The sequence below is a fragment of the Moschus berezovskii genome, chromosome 11 (genome assembly GCF_049115385.1).
Source record: "Moschus berezovskii isolate FMDL1 chromosome 11, NW_MosBer_1.0, whole genome shotgun sequence".
Taxonomy (NCBI): Eukaryota; Metazoa; Chordata; class Mammalia; order Artiodactyla; family Moschidae; genus Moschus; species Moschus berezovskii.
In genome coordinates, this window is record NC_142470.1 from 105,397,181 (window position 1) to 105,416,758 (window position 19,578).

A 19,578-nucleotide genomic window follows, 5' to 3' on the forward strand; every position below is an offset into this window, starting at 1 on the left:
GTCCTGGGTGTTCATTGGAAGGATTAATGCCAAAGCTGAAACTCCAATACTCTGGCCACCTCATGGGAAGAGTTGACTCACTGGAAAAGACTCTGATGTTGGGAGGGACTGGGGGCAGGAGGAAAAGGGGATGACAGAGAATGAGATGGCTCGATGGACATGAGTTTGAGTGAACTCCGGGAGTTGGTGATGGACAGGGAGGCCTGGCGTGCTGTGATTCATGGGGTCTCAGAGTCGGACACAACTGAGCGACTGAACTGAACTGAACTGAACTGAGGTTTTATTAGCTAACTCTTACACAGAAAACAAAAAAACAAACTCTCGACAAAATATTTTAAAAGCTACTTGAAGGCACTAGAGAGCAATCGAGAACAGGCAGAAACTGGAGTGGCATTAATTCTTGAAAGAAGGAAACTGGTGATTTCTGCATTTATTTAACAGGGGAGACAGTTTGAAGTTTGAGTCCGACCAAGTTCACTGCTTGCTAGATAAGAATCAGATCTACATCCATCAAATGAGAAGTGGATAAACAAACCATGCAATATCCATACAATTCATCTCCTGACAGTAATTGACCATAAAACAAATAAAGTTCTGGTATATGCTATAACATACTAATAGATGGATCTTAAAAACATCATGTTAAATGAAAGATATCAGTCACAAAGGGGCTTCCTGGCAGAGGATGAGATGGTTGGATAGCATCACCAACTCAATGGACATGAATATGAGCAAATTCCCGGAGATAGTAAGGACAGGGGAGTCTGGCATGCTGCAGTTCATGGGCTCGCAAAGAGTCAGACATGACTTAGCAACTGAACAACAATAACAAAAACTGGTGGCTCAGTGGTAAAGGACCCACCTGCCACTGTAGGAGACTCATGTTCTATCCGTGGGTCAGGAAGATCCCCTGGAGGAGGAAATGGCAACCCTCTCCAGTATTCTTGCCTGGGAAATCCCATGGACAGAGGAGCCTGGTGGGATCCAGTCCATGGGGTTGCAAAAGAGTGGGACACAACTTAGCAACTAAACAACAACAATCAGTCAAAAAACATCTCATATTATATGACTCTATTTATATGAAATGTGTAGAACAAGCAAATCTAGAGAGATAGAAAGATTACTTTGGCTTGGGGCCTTATGGGCAGGGTGTATAGCTAAGAAGTACAAGGTTTATTTCTGAGGTAATGAAAATTTTCTTTAAGTTGACTGTGACGATCGTTGCACATATCTGTGAATATACTAAAGAATATTGAATTATACATTTTAAATTGGTTAATGGTATAGAATGTGAATTACATCTCAATAAAGCTGTTATTTCTGAAAAACAGATATGAGAGGGACTTCCCTGGCAGTCCGATGGTTAAGACTATGCATTTCCACTGCAGGCAGCACAGGTTTGATCCCTGACTGGGGAACTAGGATCCCATATGCCACATAGTATGATCAAAAACAATTTTTTTAAGAAAATATGCAAACATAGCTGGTTTTTAAAAATTAATTTTTATTGGAGTATAATTGCTTTACAATGTTGTGTTAGTTCCTACTGTACTGCAAAATGAATCAGCCATACCTAAACTAGCTTTTTTCTATTGGGATAAACATTAACGAGATTTGCAAAAATGTAAAACAGTGCCACTCTTCCTGCTAGCATTTTTATTTTAAAAAATTTACTTATTTTTCTTAAAAAATGTTAAGATAACATATAATAGGTTTGTGACTTTTAAATGAACAAATATTTTTAAAGGCTTTAGTTTTAACTTCCAATACAACAAGTATCAATAGACATAAAATGCATATATTCTAAGTATAAGAGATTAAAAGAGATTAAAAATGAGTACATGATATGAACATGTATAAAGGAAATGTAATGAATAAAGAAGCATCAGGGTAAAAGCATTTTCATTCCCTGGTGGTTCAGTGGCAAAGAATCCTCCTGCCAATGCAGAAGACATAGGTTCAATCCCTGGGTCAGGAAGATCCCCTGCAGAAAGGAAATGGCAATCCCCTCTAGTACTCTTGCCTAGAAAATCTCAATCCATGGGATGGCAAAAGACAGACATGACTGGGTGACATTCTCATGACAAAACAAAATGACAACAACAATTCTAATGACAGTGGTTTTCTCATCAGAAATCATGGAGGGGGCTCCCCTGGTGGCTCAGTGATAAAGAATCCACCTGCCAACGCAGGAGACCTGGGTTTGATCCTTGATCCGCAAAGATCCCACATGCCTTGGGTCACAACTACTGAGCCTGCGCTCTAGGGCCCGGGAGCTGTGACCACTGAAGACAGCACGCTCTAGAGCCTGTGCTCCACCACAAGAGAAGCCACTGCAACGAGAAGCCTGTACATCACCACTAGAGAGTAGCCCCCTGTTCTCCACAACTAGATAAAAGCCTGTGCAACAACAAAGACCCAGCACAGCCAAAGAAATCATGGAGGCCAGAAGGAAGCAGCTCCTTTGTTTCTTTGTTTTGGCTGTGCCTCTCAGCACGTGGGATCTTAGTTCCCCAACCAGAGATTGAACCTGTGCCCCCTGCCGTGGAAGCGCAGAGTCTTAACCACTGGACTGCCAGCGAAGTACCCACACAGTCTCTCTTAAGTGCTAAAAGAAAAGAACTGTCAACACCAAATCTTATATCTTGTGAAATTACTCTTCAGGAATGAAGGAGAAATAAAGATACTGTCAGACAAAGAAACTAAAAAAAAAAAAGTTCCCAGCAGAGCCATTCTTATAGAATAAATAAAGTTCTATAGACAGGAAGGAGATGATAAAGGAAAGAACTCTGAAAGAAAGGAAGAAAGAACACAGTAAGTATTGACACATATAAATATGTGTAAATGAAGCAGACTCTTCTTGGATTTTCTAAATTGCTTGACAGTTGAATCAAAAACTACAGTACAGCCTAATGTGATTCTCAATGTATGAAAAAATAAAGCATATTAAAAATGAGGAGATTAAAGGGACATAAAGGGAAATAGTTTCCATTCTTCATCCAAACTGGTAAAATACTGATACCAGGAGACTTTGATATGTTACATATTTATAATGTAATACCTAGCACAACCACTAAAAGAGCTGTATGAAGAGATACACTCAAAAATATTATAGATACTTTTTTTAAAATTCTGAAAAGTGTTTAAGAAACCCAGAGCTAGGCAAGAAAAAGAAACAAATGGAAAACAAACAAAAAAAGAAAACAAACAAAAAAACAAAATAGCAAACTCTAACATACAAATAATTATATTAAATACAAATGGTATAGAGACAACAATTAAAAGAGATTAGCAAAGAGGGTTTAAAAACTGATTAAATAATGTGTCTAAGAAACTTGCTTCAAATATACTGATATATTAGTTAAAAGGACAAAAAAGATGTCATGTAAATATTAATAAAAACAAAGCAGGGTTGATTGTATTAATGTAAAAAAAGTAAACTACAGAGCAAATAATATTACTAAGGGTAGAGGAAGACACTATATAATTATAAAAGTGTCAGTTCACCAGGAAGACTTTGAAATTCTAAACGTACATGCACTAAACAACAGGGATACATATATGTAAAGCCGAGACTGATAGAACTTTAAGTAGAAATGGACAAAGCCACAGTTGTAGTTGGAGATTCAATATCACTCCTCTCAACAACAGATAGAATAGCAGAAAATCAGTAAGAACACTCAACAACACCATCATGAACAGGATCTAGTTGGCATTTTTTAAAAAATAATGTTCTATACAACAACAGAAGAATACATATTCTTTTCAAGTACCACAGAATATATACCAAGATAAACCGTATCCCAGGCTATCAAGCAAACCTCAAAAAATCTAAAAGAATTGAAAGAGTATGTTCTCTGTCCACAACGGAAACAAATAAACATCAATAATAAAAGATAACGAAAAAGTCTCCAAAATCTTGGAAACTAAATAACATGTTTCTAAAAAAAAAATCCTTTGAGTCAAAGAGGAAATCTCAACAGAAATGAAAAATTCTTTCTTAAGTGAAATGAAACTCAATGAAATGATATTGATTTGACAATGATTTGACAATGACAAATTGATGAAATGAAATGATAATACAACATATACAACCACGAGGGACACAGATTAAATGGTCTCAAGAGAGAAATTTACAGCACTAAATTCTGACATAGGATGAGCTGAAAAGTCTCAGATCAATCATCTAAAACTGGGCTTCCCTGGTGGTTCAGTGGTAAAGAACCTGCCTGTCAATGAAAGAGACCTGGGTTTGACCCCTGGTCTGGAAGATCCCACAGACCTTGGAACAACTGAGCCCGGGCACCGCAACTACTGAGCCTGTGCTCTAGAACCCGGGAGTCCCAACTACCGAAGCCCCCACATCCCAGAGCCCTGTTCCTCAAAGAGAGAAGTCACCACAATGACAAATCTGCACAGCACAACTAGAGCAACTAAAAGCCCTCAGAGCAATGAAGACCCAGCACAGCTTAAAAACAAAAACAAAACACACAAAAACCTAAAGCTCCCATCTGAAGAAACGAGAAGAGCAAAATAAATCCAAAGTAAGCAGAAAGAAATAATAAAAATCAAAGCAGAAATCAATTACATTAAAAATAGGAAAAATAGAGAAAATCAATAAATTAAAAACTGGTGTTTTAATTAGCTCAATATTGACAACACCCTACCAATACTAACAAAGATAGAAACAGAGTAGACATGAACTACTGGTACCAGGAATAAAACAGGGGCTATCACTTAAAACCCTACAGGCATCAAAAGAACAATGGAATACTACAAAGAACTTTACAGCTTCCCAGGTGGCACAGCAGTAAAGAGACGCAGGAGACAGAAGAGACGCAGGTTCAACCCCTGGGTCTGGAAGATCCCCTGGAGAAGAATATGGCAACCCACTCCAGTATTCTTGTTGGGGAAATACCATGGACAGAGGAGCCTGGCAGGCTCTAGTCAATGGGGCTGCAAAAGAGCTGGACAGGACTCAGCGACTAAAGAACAACTTATCAGCTAACAACTGCATTCCTGGGCATTTATCCCAGAGAAGTGGAAATGAATGCTTACATAAAAACCTGTAAACAACTGTTCATAGCAGCTTTATTTGTAATATCCCCAAACCAGAAAAAACCCAGGTGTCTTTTAATGAGTGACAAGTTAAATAAACAGCAGTACATCCATACCATGGAATACTACTCTATAATAAAAAGAAACAAACGATTGATAGCTGCAACAACTTGAATGAACTTCAAAGAAATAATACCAAATGAAAAAATGCCAATCCCAAAGGGTCATATGTGATACCATACATACATACTATATATGATTCCATATACATAAAAGATCTCTAAAGGAGAAAATTATAGATATGGAAAACAGACTGGTAGTTGCCAGAAGTTAAGAATGTTGGAAGATAGGGTGTCTGTACGACTGTAAAGGGTACCACAGGGAGGTCTTTGTGGTGATAAACAGTTCTGTATCTTGATTATGGTGGTGGTTATACAAACTATACAAGAAATAAAATTGCATAGAATTAGCCACACACTGTGTATCTATGTAAAATTCCTGAATTTGGTATTATGCTATGATTTTATATAGCCATTAGGGGAACTGGGTGAAGGGTACGTGGGATCTGTATATATTATCTTTGCAACCTTCTGTGACTATATCACTCCAGAATAAAAAACTATGTCAATCAATCAATAGTACAAAAAAAAAAAGAAGGTGAAATAAAGATTGTATCAGATAACAATTGAGAAAAATCTGTCACCAGAAGACCACCACTACAAGAAATGCTTAAAAGAAATTCTTTAGGAAAAAACACCAGATGGAACTTCAAATCTGGAAAGACAAATATTATAAATACTATTTAAATATGTGGATTTTAAGATGCTATATTTTCCCACTCATTTTCTTTTAAAAGACATATGACTTTTTAAAGCAATAATTATAACACTGGATTGTGAGATGTGTAATATATATAAAAATAAAATACATTAAAACAATAACACCAAGGACAGGAGTAGGGAATAAGTGGAGCTATACTGTTGTAAGATTCTTACATTGTACACGAAGTAGTGCAAAGCTAATTTTTACCAGATTGTTACAAATTAAGGATATAATTAATAGAGTAACCACTGAAAATATAATGCGAAAAAGTGACCTTAAGGTCCTATTGAAATTGAAATAAAAATAAAAGCGGAATGAAATGAAATACAAAAATATTCAACTCAAAAGAGGGCAGACAGAAAAGGAGGAACACAGAAAGAAGAAAATGATGGGACAAATGGAAAACAAATAGTAAAATGGTATACCTAAATCTGGGCTTCCCTGGTAGCTCAGCTGGTAAAAGATCACCTGCAATACAGGGGACCCTGCTTAGATTTCTGGGTTGGGACGTTCCCCTGGAGAAGGAATAGGCTATCCAATCTAGTACCCCTGGGCTTCCCTGGTGGCTCAGATGGTAAAGAATCTGCCTGCTATGTGGGAGACCTGGGTTTGATCCCTGAGTTGGAAAGATCCCCTGGAGGAGGGCATGGCAACCCACTCCAGTATTCTTGCCTGGAGAATCCCCATAGACAGAGGAGCCTGGCAGGCTACAGTCCATGGGGTCACAAAGAGTCAGAGACGACTGAGCCACTAAGCACAGCACAGCACATAGCTAAACCTAACTAAGTCAATTACCACATTAAATATGGAGAACCAAACTACAATTAAAAGACAGAGACTGGACTTCCCTGGTGGTCCAGTGGTTAAGAATCCACCTGCCAATGCAGGAAACATGAGTTTGACCCCTGGTTGAGGAAGATCCCACATGCCAGGGAGCAACTAAGCCTGAGAGTCACAACTACCAAAGCCCATGTGCCTAGATCATGTGCTCCCTCACAACAGAAGCCAGTGCACTGAAAAGCCTGCACACTGCAACTAGAGAGCAGCCCCTGTTCGCCACAACTAGAGAAAGCTTGTGCACAGCAACAAAGACCCAGCGCAGCCAAAAACAAACAAATAAATAAATAATGAGCAAACTAATGTAGGTAAACAACAAAATGAAGAGATTATGAGACTGAGTTAAGGGGGCACTCTTTAATGACATTACAACTGGTTTGAAAGTGAAAGAGTATAAACATGCATGCCATATAAAAATGAACAAGAAAGAAGTTGCAGTAGTTATATTAATGTTAGACAAAGCAAATGTCAAAACAAGGACGACCATCTGAGATAAAGTTGGACATTTCAAAATTATTAAAAGCTGCCAATTCACCAGTGAGACATGACAATCTTAAATGCGCATGCATTCAGAGCTTAAAACTATATGAACAAAATTGATAAAACTAAAAGGAAAAATGGACAAATCCACTAAGAAAAAAAAAATCACTAAAGATGTAAAATATCTCTACAATACTATCAAGCATCTTGACCTAATTAACATTTATGAATACTACTTAACAACTTCAAAATACACATTCTTTTCCAGCATGTATTACATGTGCAGCAAGATACACACTGGGACATAAGTCAAATGTCCGTCAATTTCAAAAGACTAATAGATGTTCTCTAAACTCAACAGAATTAAATTGGAAATCCAACAATGACAAAAAGCTATCTTTAAAAGCCCTAAAATATTTAAAAATTAAATAACATATTCCTTTTTAAAATATGAATCTAAGGGAAAAGATTATGAATCCAAGAAATCTAAACTAAGAAAAACAGAAAAAAATATTTTAAACTGTGATGCAGCCTAAGCTGAACAATGCTCATGGGAATACTTATAATTTCAATACTTAGAGGAATACTTATAAATTTTCTCATACCTATATGAGAAAAAAAGAATGGTTTAAAATCAATTATCCAAGTTTCCACCTTAAAAGCTAGAAAAACAAACGCAAGTTAAAGTAGAAGTAAATACATAATGAAGATCAAAGCAGATACCAATTAAATGGAAAGCAAAGAACATTAAAAAAAATCAACAAACCCAACATTTGATTTTTTAAAAAGAGGTATGATATACCCCTAACAAGACTTATCAAAAAGAGTTAGAGAAAACACAAATTATCAATATCAGAAATGAAAGTAGGAACATCACTACACATTCTACAGGCATTTAAAAAATGTCAAGGGAATATTTTGAATAATGTTTTGCCAATATATTAGAAAACATGCACAAAAGACAAATGCCTTAAAAAACAACTTTCCAAAACTGACATGATGAAACAAAATTTGAATAGTTTTATGTCACTGGAAAAGACTCTGATGCTGGGAGAGATTGGGGGCGGGAGGAGACAGGGATGACAGAGAATGAGATGGCTGGATGGCATCACCGACTCAATGGACATGAGTTTGAGTGAACTCCAGGAGTTGGTGATGGACAGGGAGGCCTGGCGTGCTGTGATTCATGGGTTCGCAAAGAGTCAGACATGACTGAGCGACTGAACTGAACTGAATTGAACTGATGTCTATTACAGAAATTGAATTTATCAAACTTTTCTTACAAACTTCAGGCTCAGATAAGTTTTACCAGTGAGGTCTATCTAACATTTAAAGATGAACTAGTACCAATCATATACAAACACCATCAGAACACAGAGGAGAAAGTAACACTTCTAAATCATTTTATGAGGCCAACATAATCCTGATACCAAAACCTAATAAGGACATTAAAAGAGAATTACAGAATAACATCCCTCATGATCTTAAGTGGAAAAATCCTTGACAAAAGATGAAGAATTGTTATTTTGCTAATGTTAATAACTGAATTATAATTATTTGAAACATGAGATAAAACCTTTTTCAGCTTGTTTCTGTATAGGAATCCCATAGACCCGGACTCTGGCAGACTCCTCCTATTCAAAGGGTGGAAGTGAAAGTGTTAGTCACTCAGTCATGTCTGACTCTGCGACCCCATGGACAAGTCTCCCCATGGACAGGGCTCCAGAATACTGGAGTGGGTTGCCATTCCCTTTGCCAGGGGATCTTCCCGACCCAGAGACTGAACCTGGGTCTCCTGCATTGCAGGTGGATTCTTTATCATCTTAGCCATGAGGGAAGCCTATTCAAAGGGTATTTAGATGGTATAGGATCAGCTGCTTTAGCTCCATGTGGAAGGATAAATAAGAAAGCAGAGCCTGAACCCTGAAGAGCAAAGCCTTGCTGTTAGAATGGGTCCCCAGGTCAGTCTGAAACCCCTACATCCCCTAGACCTTCCTTATTACCAGAACAAAGCTGCCAAGGGAACTGATGAAAAATCTGAAAAACATATTAATGGCTGCTCAATAAATATATTTGATTAATTAATTGACAGATTCAGAGTAAAATCCTAGTATCCTTGGCCCAGGCCCTATATTTCAGTAGCAACTCAAGTCAACATGTCATTAAAATATATATATATATATATATATATATGTATCTCCTCACACACATCCCTGCTCCCTGTTGGAGGGCAACACTCCTGGGAATTGAAAATCAACATTCCAACCAAGACATTTAGAAGAAACTGGACCACTACCACAAGCAGGCCACAAAAGAAAAATATTGAGTTCTCCCTGAAACCACAGAGACTTATTACCCTAATCCATAGCCTCCAAAACGGGTTTGTACATGCCAGGGCGGGAGCAAGGCATCTGCAGGGTGTGAGGGGTATAACTTATACTTAGGTTTTATTTCATCTTTAAAAGAAGAAAGAATGAAATTAAGTATTACTAATATTTAATAGGTAGATTGAAGATTGTACATCTATATAATATACATATATTGGGGGTCCATGTGCAAACCTTTTTTACCCATAAGGAGGTGAGATCAAAACAAACTCAGAGGAACATCCCTGTGGTCCAGGGGCTAAGACTCTGTGATCCCAATGCAGGGGGCCTGGGTTAGATCCCTGGTCAAGGAGTAAGATCCTGCATGTTGCAACTCAAAGATCCTGCAAGCTGTGACTATTAATATGGCCTGGCATAGTCATATAAATAAATAAATAAATATATTTTTAAAAAAAACAAACTCAGAGACCTGTGTTTTGAGGGGACTTCAGAACTAATGCCGCCTCCTCAAAGGCTAAAGGGCAGCATGATGTTTGGGTTTTCCAATCAGTGCTGCTTCGTATTAATACCTTCACAATGTGGGAATCCAATCTGCGATAAAATCTGTTTCAAGGTCAACTTGTTGCTCTTAAGCCCATGCAGTTGAAGCCATTCCTCAGATGAGATGAGACTCTGCTTGACTGAGTCTGTTCTAGTGTCACTCAGCCCCTCTTGCTTCCGAGGCTGCTCCTCAGAGATGGTGGAAGATGAGCCTGGTACTTCCATCTCTGAATTAGGATCTAAGTCACAGGAACCTCCTGTAAGGGCAATTGTCAAAATCAGACTTTCGGAAAACTTAGAAACAAGCTAATATCAACTGAGGACTGGTTTAATATAAATGAGAGCACAGTCATTACACTGAATGCTATATAGCACAGGTAAAAATAATACAAATTGTATATTTGTTGGCAAAGAAGATACCTAAATGTACGACTAAAGGTATCCATAAGATTCAACATCTATATGTGCATACCCCCACTCAGGAAAACATCAAGAAAGATATATGCCAATTTTACAGTAGTTTTCTCTCTGTGATGAATACAAGGATTCACCTTCCCATGTTTCATTCTCTGGGACTTTACTTGAAAGTTGTGGCTTTCTGGCTCAAGTAGCCAGAAAGTTTAAGAGATCAGCTCAACTTAAGGCAACGTACAACACATTGAACTGATCCAGACCTGCCTAAACAAAGCTGGTGTACACATGGAGTGGGCAGACTGTAATGCGATCTTAGCTCACCCACCACTACTTCAGGCAGGGCCTGAAAATCTGGGGAAAGAGTAGAAAGTTCTGCTTCCCTTTGTATCTAGGAATGTGCGGTGCATGTAAAGGGGTTCCCTGGAATGCAACATTTTCCAACAATAGAAAAACTCCCTTTTCCCATTTCTAAAATTCTCATCCTATTTCCAGAAAGTATCCCTGTTATGACAAGCAAATTTAGTCAAACAGAAATCAACTGGACCCAAGCTAGGGAGGTTTTGTGAAAAGACGTTAGATGTATTAATAGCAAACATCTATTTAACTTTGTGTATTTTCTGTGTAGTATACATTTTCCCTTACAGTAACCTAATGAGGTAGGTAGTACTACTACTCCCATCATACAATGAGGAAACCAACACAGAGACAGTCTAACTTGGCCAGTTCTCACAGCTGGTGAGGGGTGGGGAGGGGGAGGTATGTGGCTTAGATTCTAACCCGGGTCTTCCATTCCAGAGTCTATGTTCTGCGGACTTTACAATAAAAAAATCCAACTGCATGCAGCAACTTCCATTTGTTGGCCAGAAACTAGGCTGAGCCTTTCAAGTCAAAGCCATTTCTTTACCACTCTGCCATGGTGATAAGTGACCTCTCCCCACCTGGTCCTAGGCTACAAGGCTACAGACTCCATACAACAGGACTGCTGTCCAGGAGGGCTCCTGGGTCCTCACTGAAGACAGAGCACTGACCTTTATTCTCAGAGCTCAGGCTCAATAACGGTTTTCCAGGTGGCACTAGTGGTAAAGAATCAGAGACACAGCTTCAATTCCTGGGTCAGGAAGTTCCCCTGGAGGAGGGCATGGCAACTCACTCCAGTTTTCTTACTTGGAGAATCCCTATGGACAGAGAAGCCTGGCGGGCTACAGTCCATGGGGTCGCAAACAGTTGGAAGTGATTAAGCACACATGCACAAGCTCAATAAGCTTTTTGACTTACTTTCAAGTTTTCAAAGATAATGATTTCTGGACTTGCCTGGTTGTTCAGTCGTTAAGAATCCACCTGCCTATGCAGGGGTCATGGGTTCCATCCCTGGTCGAGAAAGATTCCACATGCTGCAGAGCAGCTAAACCTGTGCGCTGTAACTGAGCCTGAGCTCTGGAGCTGGTGCTCTGCAATGACAAGTCATTGCAATTAGAAACCCACACACTGCAATTACAGAGTAGCCCCCACTTGTTACAACTAGAGAAAGCCTGCAAGCAGCAATGAAGACCCAGCACAGCTGAAAACTAACTAAATAAATAACAAATAAAGATAATGATTTCCATTTTAAGGTTTATGTGAATTTGTACTGTCCCTATATGTTGAATTCCAAATTTCAAACAAATTCATATTTTTGGTGAAGATCTTCTTTCTACAAAGGCTCAATTTGATGAGAAAGTTACAATAGTATTTGGAGAGCATCATGTAGGAGTTGGAAGATAAAGGATGAAAACTCTGTGTAGGTCCATTCTGCCATTTTAAGCAAGTGATTCCTCCTCTCTGCACTGGTAACACATCCTCCCAGGGCCACCGCAAGGAACAAATGTGTCAATGCGTGGATGAGAACTTGATATTTCAGAAAGAACTATGCACAAATAAATTCCTTAAAAGTCATTACTCTTCATACTATTTGTAAGCTAATAAATGGACTTTTTAAGCTTTAAAAAAAGTTATTACCCTTTTGTAAATGTGCCTTGTTTCATATATCCACTTTTATCCAAACCTCCTTTTGGAGTCTCAAAGTTCCCAGAGCTATGAAGTTTGGAATCCTCCTCCTCCTTTAGAATCACAGAATATGAAGACAGCAAGAAGGGCAGACTAATATGCTTCTACTTTCTTTTTGAGATCTGTCCAACAAAGATTGCCAGCTGAAGGACTTTCAAATTTGGTCAATGGTTCCTACAGAAACTAGAAAAAGGAAGCTCAGAATGCTGCTAAGTCACTTCAGTCGTGTCCGACTCTGTGCGACCCCATAGACGGCAGCCCACCAGGCTCCCCCATCCTGGGATTCTCCAGGAAAGAACACTGGAGTGGGTTGCCATTTCCTTCTCCAATGTGTGAAAGTGAAGTCGCTCAGTCGTGTCCGACCCCTAGCCACCCCACGGACTGCAGCCCACCAGGCTCCTCCATCCATGGGATTTTCCAGGCAAGAGTACTGGAGTGGCTTGCCATTGCCTTCTCCGGAAGCTCAGAATAGTTTTCACTATTTCATCATTTCCAGTTACTCTCTTTCCTGAACACACTCATCCACCTCCTGTAATCTTCCTAAAGGGAGCTACACGCCTGAGGTTAAAAAAGGAGCACAGCGACACAAACTGCTTCACTAAGGCTACTAAACTGGATTTTGGAAGCTTAAAGAAGATTTTAGAAGAGCCATAACTTTTGCTTTTAAGCCAAACAGACATATTCCCAATTCCAAACAAAAGGCAACTGAATCCTTCAGCTAAGGTATATGCCCCAGTCCCTTTTGCATTTGAAAGATTTTTATTTATCTTAAAAACACTGATTATTTGTTTATTTTACTGCACTGGGTCTTAGTTGCCACACGCCTAGTTGCAACATATGGGATCTACTTCCCTGACCAAGGATAGAATCCAGGCCCCTGCAATGGGAATACAGAGTCCCAGCCACTGGACTACCAGGAAAGTCCCTCAAATGATCTTTTTAAATAATTTTTTTAAGTCTAGTAGGCTCTGTCGGATCAGAGAACCTATAGGAGTCCTCCTAATTCACATCTTGACTTTTCTGGCTTTTTAGCGTGAGAATACCCGAATTAAGCTGAACTTATCCAGAGAAAACAAGGAAGGAAGGAGAGAAAGGGCACCTCCAACAGAAGAGATCATTCTTCTCAGATGGGATAAGAGGTACCCTGGAGAAGCAAGAAAGTTTCCAGAGCAAAGTTGCCAAGTGAACTGACAAAGCAATCCTTCCACACAGCCCACCTGTTTTCCTACCTCTAAGCTGGTCTCAGGTCATTCTCCCGCATGGAATCTCAGCCTTGAAGGCCCATTTCCAATCCCATCTCCTCCATTAAAGCCTCTCCAGAGGCCTCATCAAACTCCTGCAGCCTCCTCCTGTGAAAGCCCCAGTTTTTGCTTGGATATTCCACCCATATGGCCTTGGCCACTTCAGGTCTGTCCTCCCTAGATTGAAAGTATATTCGATTACTACAGGGAGAAACCACATGAATGTCCTCAGCACAATGCCTTATATACAGCAGGTAATTTGTACAGGTGTTGAGTTGAATTAAACTGATCACTCAGAATTACTGAGAATCCTGATTGTTCCAAACAAGGCAAAGATTTGCAGTGTGGGAAATAGCTATCTCTTTAAACAGACATTTTCCAGCTCTGACTATGTTATTATGATTAGTGTTATAACTGAGTTTCTTTATCTGAGGTTATTACAATATAGAGGAATCCAGAAGTTAGAAATAACAAATTCCAGTTGAGCACTTCCCTAAGTTTTAAAAGCTATCCAAGAGCCAAAGTTTTGGGAAATAGAAAAAGGTTTTCCTAAGTAGAAAGAGGAAGTATAAACGGAAAAAAGAAGAAGTGAAAGTGTGAGCTGAAGGCAGCTGCAGGCAGGCAGAAGTTTGGGAAAAATATAGAAAGTTTTCTAAACTGGCGCAGTCCAAAGCCCCCAAGCAAGGTAACTAGTGGCTCCAGGTACAGCCACCCTGGAGCTGCTGGGTCTTTGAATACCAGGCAGCAAGAGATGTCCCATGGCCGCCCTGAGCTGAGTCCTGCAGAAGGCCGCCTCATGCCTTAAGAGAGCAGCCCTGTATGGTTAGAGGTTCAGTGACAATGTTACTCCGTTGTGTCTGACTGTGCGACCCCATGGACAGTGTAGGCTGCCAGGCTCCTCTGTCCATGGGATTCTCCAGACAAGAATACAGGCAAGAATACTGGAGTGTAGCCATTTCCTTCTTCAGGGGATCTTCCCGACCCAGGGATGGAACCCACATCTCCTACTTTGGCAGGCAGATTCTTTATTAGCTGAGTCACCTGGGAAGCCCTGGCCCCACCGTGTCACCCACCAGTGGCTGAGCTGGTGGTATAGTGGGTGCCTGCCTCGCTTCCACGGCTCTTCTAGCAGAAAGGTGCACTCCAGAAAGCAGCCGATCCAAACCAATACCAGGGCGCGCCTGCAATTTCGCCCTCCAGCCCCTGGCTGAGTGAGGTTTGCAGGCAGCAGCGACCACGGTGGCCACGTGGCCACGGTGGACATGCCCCATCAACCGGGATCACAGTCTAAGTTGGCCAGAGCCATGGGCCCAGCCGGCCGCCGACCCCACCAGCCAGCCCATGACCAACGAAGTGGCCCTGGAGCTACCCCCTGCACCAAAACGGGGCTCCCCGTCCGCTTGTGCAGTGTGGGCGGCGGGAGCAGGCCGATTCGGTGGGATAGGCTGGGCTGAGCCCAGAGAGGTGTGGGGGAGCCGGGCCTGCCTCAACCGAGCGCGCCGGCCCGCGCGGGGGAGGGAAGGGCCCTTCACACCTCGGGCTGGGGCTGAGGGGGTCACCACCACCACAATGCATGATTTAATTATAATTTAATTTAGTCTAAATATGTGGCACACTTCTGCCTGCTTCACCTTATCAGTGTCGGCCTAGAGTACAGACAAAACTTTTCTAAGCTGGGTCTCCACCACAGAGGCGAGCTTCCCCCCCCACCCCCGAATGAGCGGTGGTGCAAAGTGCTCTAAGGTAGGAGGGGTCGGGACGCGTTTCTGGCTGACCCTGGTATGAGTTAGTTAAGTGACTCAGGGTAAGTTGCCGAGCTTTCCTCTAAGCTGGGGCCAGTCCAGCTCGTAAACTGTGGGATTCCAAGGCTTCCATCAGCAGCTTGTTGGCAACCTGGGCGCCTCAGGGGTTCTGACGTGAGGGGACAGCAGTCCGCACTTACGAGGCAACCTGTGAGGTGAAAGACCAGGCGGCTCCTGTCAGCAGCCACCCTCCCCTGCTTGGGGGGCCTTCCGGCCCGGGAGGACGAGCGAGGTACGCATCTCGGTTGATAAAGAGCGACTCCAGCGGGCGAAGTGTCCGAGCTTGGCGCGAAAGGATTCCAGCCGTTCTGTTTCTCTGTGACCCGAGGGCGACCTGGGGGCCACAGCGTCGCCGCCGTCGCTCGGACACCTCCAATCACGGCGCGGCTCCGCGGCCCGGCCCCGCCCACGGAGCACGTGCCCCGCGGAGGCGGAGCCAGGGGCGAGGGGGCGGGGCTCGAGGAGGCGCTGGGAGTCGGTGCTTGGGCGCGGCCCGCGGCTGGGTGTTGGGGTCCAGCTGAGACTGATGGACCCGAGGACCTGTGAACTGTACTCTTGCAAGTTTGTAATTTTGGAGAGGGGCGGGGGCGGGGCTGCAGTTAACAAAATTCCTCCTATTGGATGTGAGTATTCCTATAGGTATTACTTTCTCCATTTGGCTTTATTTTTAACCCTTATTTTCATTTGTAACAATGAGTAAGCAAAGAGCGCAAGACGTGATTTTTTTTCAGTCACTCGGAAATAAAATTGTTTATGAAAAGCATCTTTAAATCCTTAATAAGAGCCCACAGGTAAGTATTGTTTTACTGTGTTGAGATAATAAAATGTGTCTTAAGTTTTAAAATTCAAGAAGTTACCAGATTATTTTTGGCTGGTTTTTTTGGTAAGTTTTTGGCTCAGAGATATAATAAAACATAGTTAATATTAGAACTGAATAATTCTGTCCCCAACAGAAAAGTCTACCTCATCTACAGGGGTTTATTTTTCCTATATTCTTTGAATGCCTTTATAACTATAAAAGTACTGAATAGTTTGCTCTCAGATCATAAATCATTGCACACAATTATTAGATTGCATACTACTGTCCCAGCAAATGACACCTGCCATTTGCACCCCCAAAAAAACAAAAACTCAGCAGTATTGAAGATTCTGTTCAGAAGGCAAGTAGCACAGTAGCCATGCCCATGTTTGCCTATGCCTCATTAAACCCTGCTGCCCACACCCTGCCAGGCTTGTATTCCTAGGTCACTGTGGGTGAGACAGAGCATACAGCAACCATTCTGCCGAACTCACTGCCTCGTGCTGTCACACTGGGCACTCCTGTCCCCACCTTCATCCCACCTACTCTCCCTTCCCTGTGACACTCACCTCTTAACATGCAAGTCACTGCAGGTGACTCTATGCTTCTGTCAATTATGTCTATATGCCTGTAAGCATACATTCTTAGGAAACATTATTCATTATTTAAACTGTAGACAGAAAAGTGAGCAGAAGTTGAAATCATTTTGAAGTACTGCATTGCTGATAGGAACTTCAGTTCAGCCAGCCTTCGGGGAGTTCAACTGATTTTTGTTTGCTGAATGGTGTGGAGTAAGAATATCTTCAGCAGAACTTCTCTGGTACTCCAGAGAAGTTATTTGACCTTTGTACTATTTACTTTTCAAGTTGAATGGTTTTTCTTTTCTCTTAAACAAGCCTATCACTGGCACTACTAGGCTTAAGACTGTGCTTCCAATGCAGGGGGCACAGGTTCCATCCCTCAGGAAACTAGATCCCACGTATCAAAACTAAAGATCCTGCATGCCTCAACTAAGACCTGGTGCAGCCAAATAAATAAATATTAAAACAAAACAAAACCCTTAAGCACAGTTGCAATATGCCATTGGACTGAACCTTTACACTTTTGTTTTGAATTTGAGTTTTATAAATATTTTGTATCCTACCTTCAACCTTAGTAATTGACATTTATCATTTCACTCCCATCCTTAATATCTGTGTGTGTGTGTATGCTCAGTTGTGTCCAATTCTTTGGAGTTCATGGGTTGTAGCTTCTGAAATTTCCATGTGAGAATATAGGAGGGTGTTGCCATTTTCTACTCCATGGGATCTTCGCCACCCAGCAATATAACCCTCCTCTTTTACATCTCCTGAGTTGGCAGGCGGATTCATTACCACTGCGCCACCTGGGAAGTAAAGTTTAAGAGTTTACCATTCAGGGACCATGTACTTTCAGCCTCTTTGCCCACAACTCAAACTCTCCAGCAGAGAGACAAATGTGGTCACTGCCTCTGACCACAGATGCCTCTACTCCAACACCCCCTTCACCTGAATTACCACCACTTGGGAGCCACAGCCCCCAGAACCTGCAGGGCCAGCTCAAGCTCCTGTCTCTACTCAGCCCTCAGGACACTCCAGCCCCAGTCACTTCTTTCCACCTGTCCAGATTTAGAGCACCAGTTGTCAGTACCACACTCTTGGCACCATGTCCAAGTGTGACAACCCTTTACATTGTTATTTTACCTTTGTGCTGTTTACTTTTCAAGTTGAATGGTTTTTCTTTTTTCTTAAACAAGACTATCACTGGCACTACTAGGCTTATGATCATGATTAGAATCTTGGTAGGTGAGGGGCAGGGAAGGTGATAAATGAAACAAGAGGAAGAAAAGCAATTTTCCTGAGCCCACCACAAAACCTGGAACCAGAGAAAAAGTAAAATGTTAATCCAAGGGAATTGTGTATATATGTGAGGATAAGTCTGAGAGAGAATTAACACAGAAGCACTCCTGAAGAGGAAGGAGGCAATGGGGAGTGAAGCACCTGAATCAGGCAGCAGTTGCTCTTGAACCTTGAATGGTGCTGTTGGTCTAAGGAGTTTGGCTGCCATGGGCTGCCTGAGACATCAGGGCAGACAAAGTCCAAAGAGACATTTGTATGTAGTGTGATGTTCTTCAGTTCACTGTTCTTTGTGTGGGGAGTGAATGCAGGTCTGCAGCCTTCAGTCTAACATCTTTCATGAGAAACAGATTTTAAGCATAACTGTTCTGCCCTTTGACAATTGCTAGGCTGAGTGCCAAAGAATTGATGCCTTTGAACTGTGGTGTTGGAGAAGACTCTTCAGAGTCCCTGGGACTGCACGGAGATCAAATCAGTCAATCCTAAAGGAAATCAACCCTGAATATTCATTGGAAGGACTGATGCTGAAGCTCCAATACTTTGGCCACCTGATATGAAGCACCAACTCATTGGAAAAGACCCTGATGCTGGGAAATATTGAAGGCAGGAGGAGAAGGGGATGACAGAGGATGAGATGGTTGGATGGCCTCACTGACTCAATGGACATGAGTATGGGCAAACTCTGGGAGGTAGTGTAGAACAGGGAAGCCTGGCATGCTGGAGTCCATGGGGTCACAAAAAGTCAGACACAACTTAGCAATTGAACAATAATGTTCAGTGTTAATCAACGTTTAAAAATAATAGCTAGAATTTCTTGAAATCCAAGCAGTGTTCTAAGCACTATTAATGTCACTTCATTCAATACTTACAAAAGCTCCAGGAGGAAGATACCATGATTATCCCCATTTGACAGACAAGTAAACTGAAACATAAGTCCAAGCAGCTTCTCCAAAATTACTCAGCAAGTAAATGGTGGCCCAAGAGTTTGAACCCAGGCAACCTGCTTCAACACCCCACTCTCTTAGTTATGTGCTGTGATGATCAGTTCTTGGCTTTAGTTTTCTCCGTAAGAAATGTTCTGGCGTCTTGGTTGTACAGTGTTCATTTAGAACTGGATATTAGTGCCACAGTGAAAACCTCACTGGACTTGAATGGGCTTTTAACAGAACACATTTCAGTTTTAAATGGGATAAAACACATCCATTTTCTAATCACCCCTCCTTCCTACACTTCTGTTAATCAACCCCTTTGCAATGCAGTGTTGCTTTTCAATAAAGTAGATGCCTTTGAGTCTACAGTCATATCCCAATCGCTGAATTAAGACTTAGATAAATATTTTAT

The 19,578-nt window shown here is 41.4% G+C and overlaps 1 protein-coding gene across 7 annotated transcripts in view; it reads right to left on the reverse strand.

Annotated features, from left to right (window-relative positions):
* Nucleotides 1-15,939, reverse strand: part of VWA3B (von Willebrand factor A domain containing 3B) — a 200,411-nt gene extending 184,472 nt beyond the window's left edge. For 5 of the 7 annotated variants that reach the window (XR_016038655.1, XM_055400111.2, XM_055400108.2 and 2 more), the window contains exons 1-2: nt 15,705-15,938; nt 10,094-10,321 (exon numbers count right to left, since the gene is read on the reverse strand). Coding sequence is in view for 5 of the 7 variants with exons in the window: in XM_055400111.2 (XP_055256086.2) it covers nt 10,094-10,289 (196 nt within the window). In the remaining 2 variants the exon portion in view is untranslated. Of the gene's footprint in view, nt 1-10,093; nt 10,322-11,789; nt 11,927-15,704 lie in introns of all 7 variants that reach the window. The other 2 variants (XM_055400106.2, XM_055400112.2) reach the window with 2 other exon arrangements.
* Nucleotides 15,940-19,578: the final 3,639 nt, after the last annotated feature.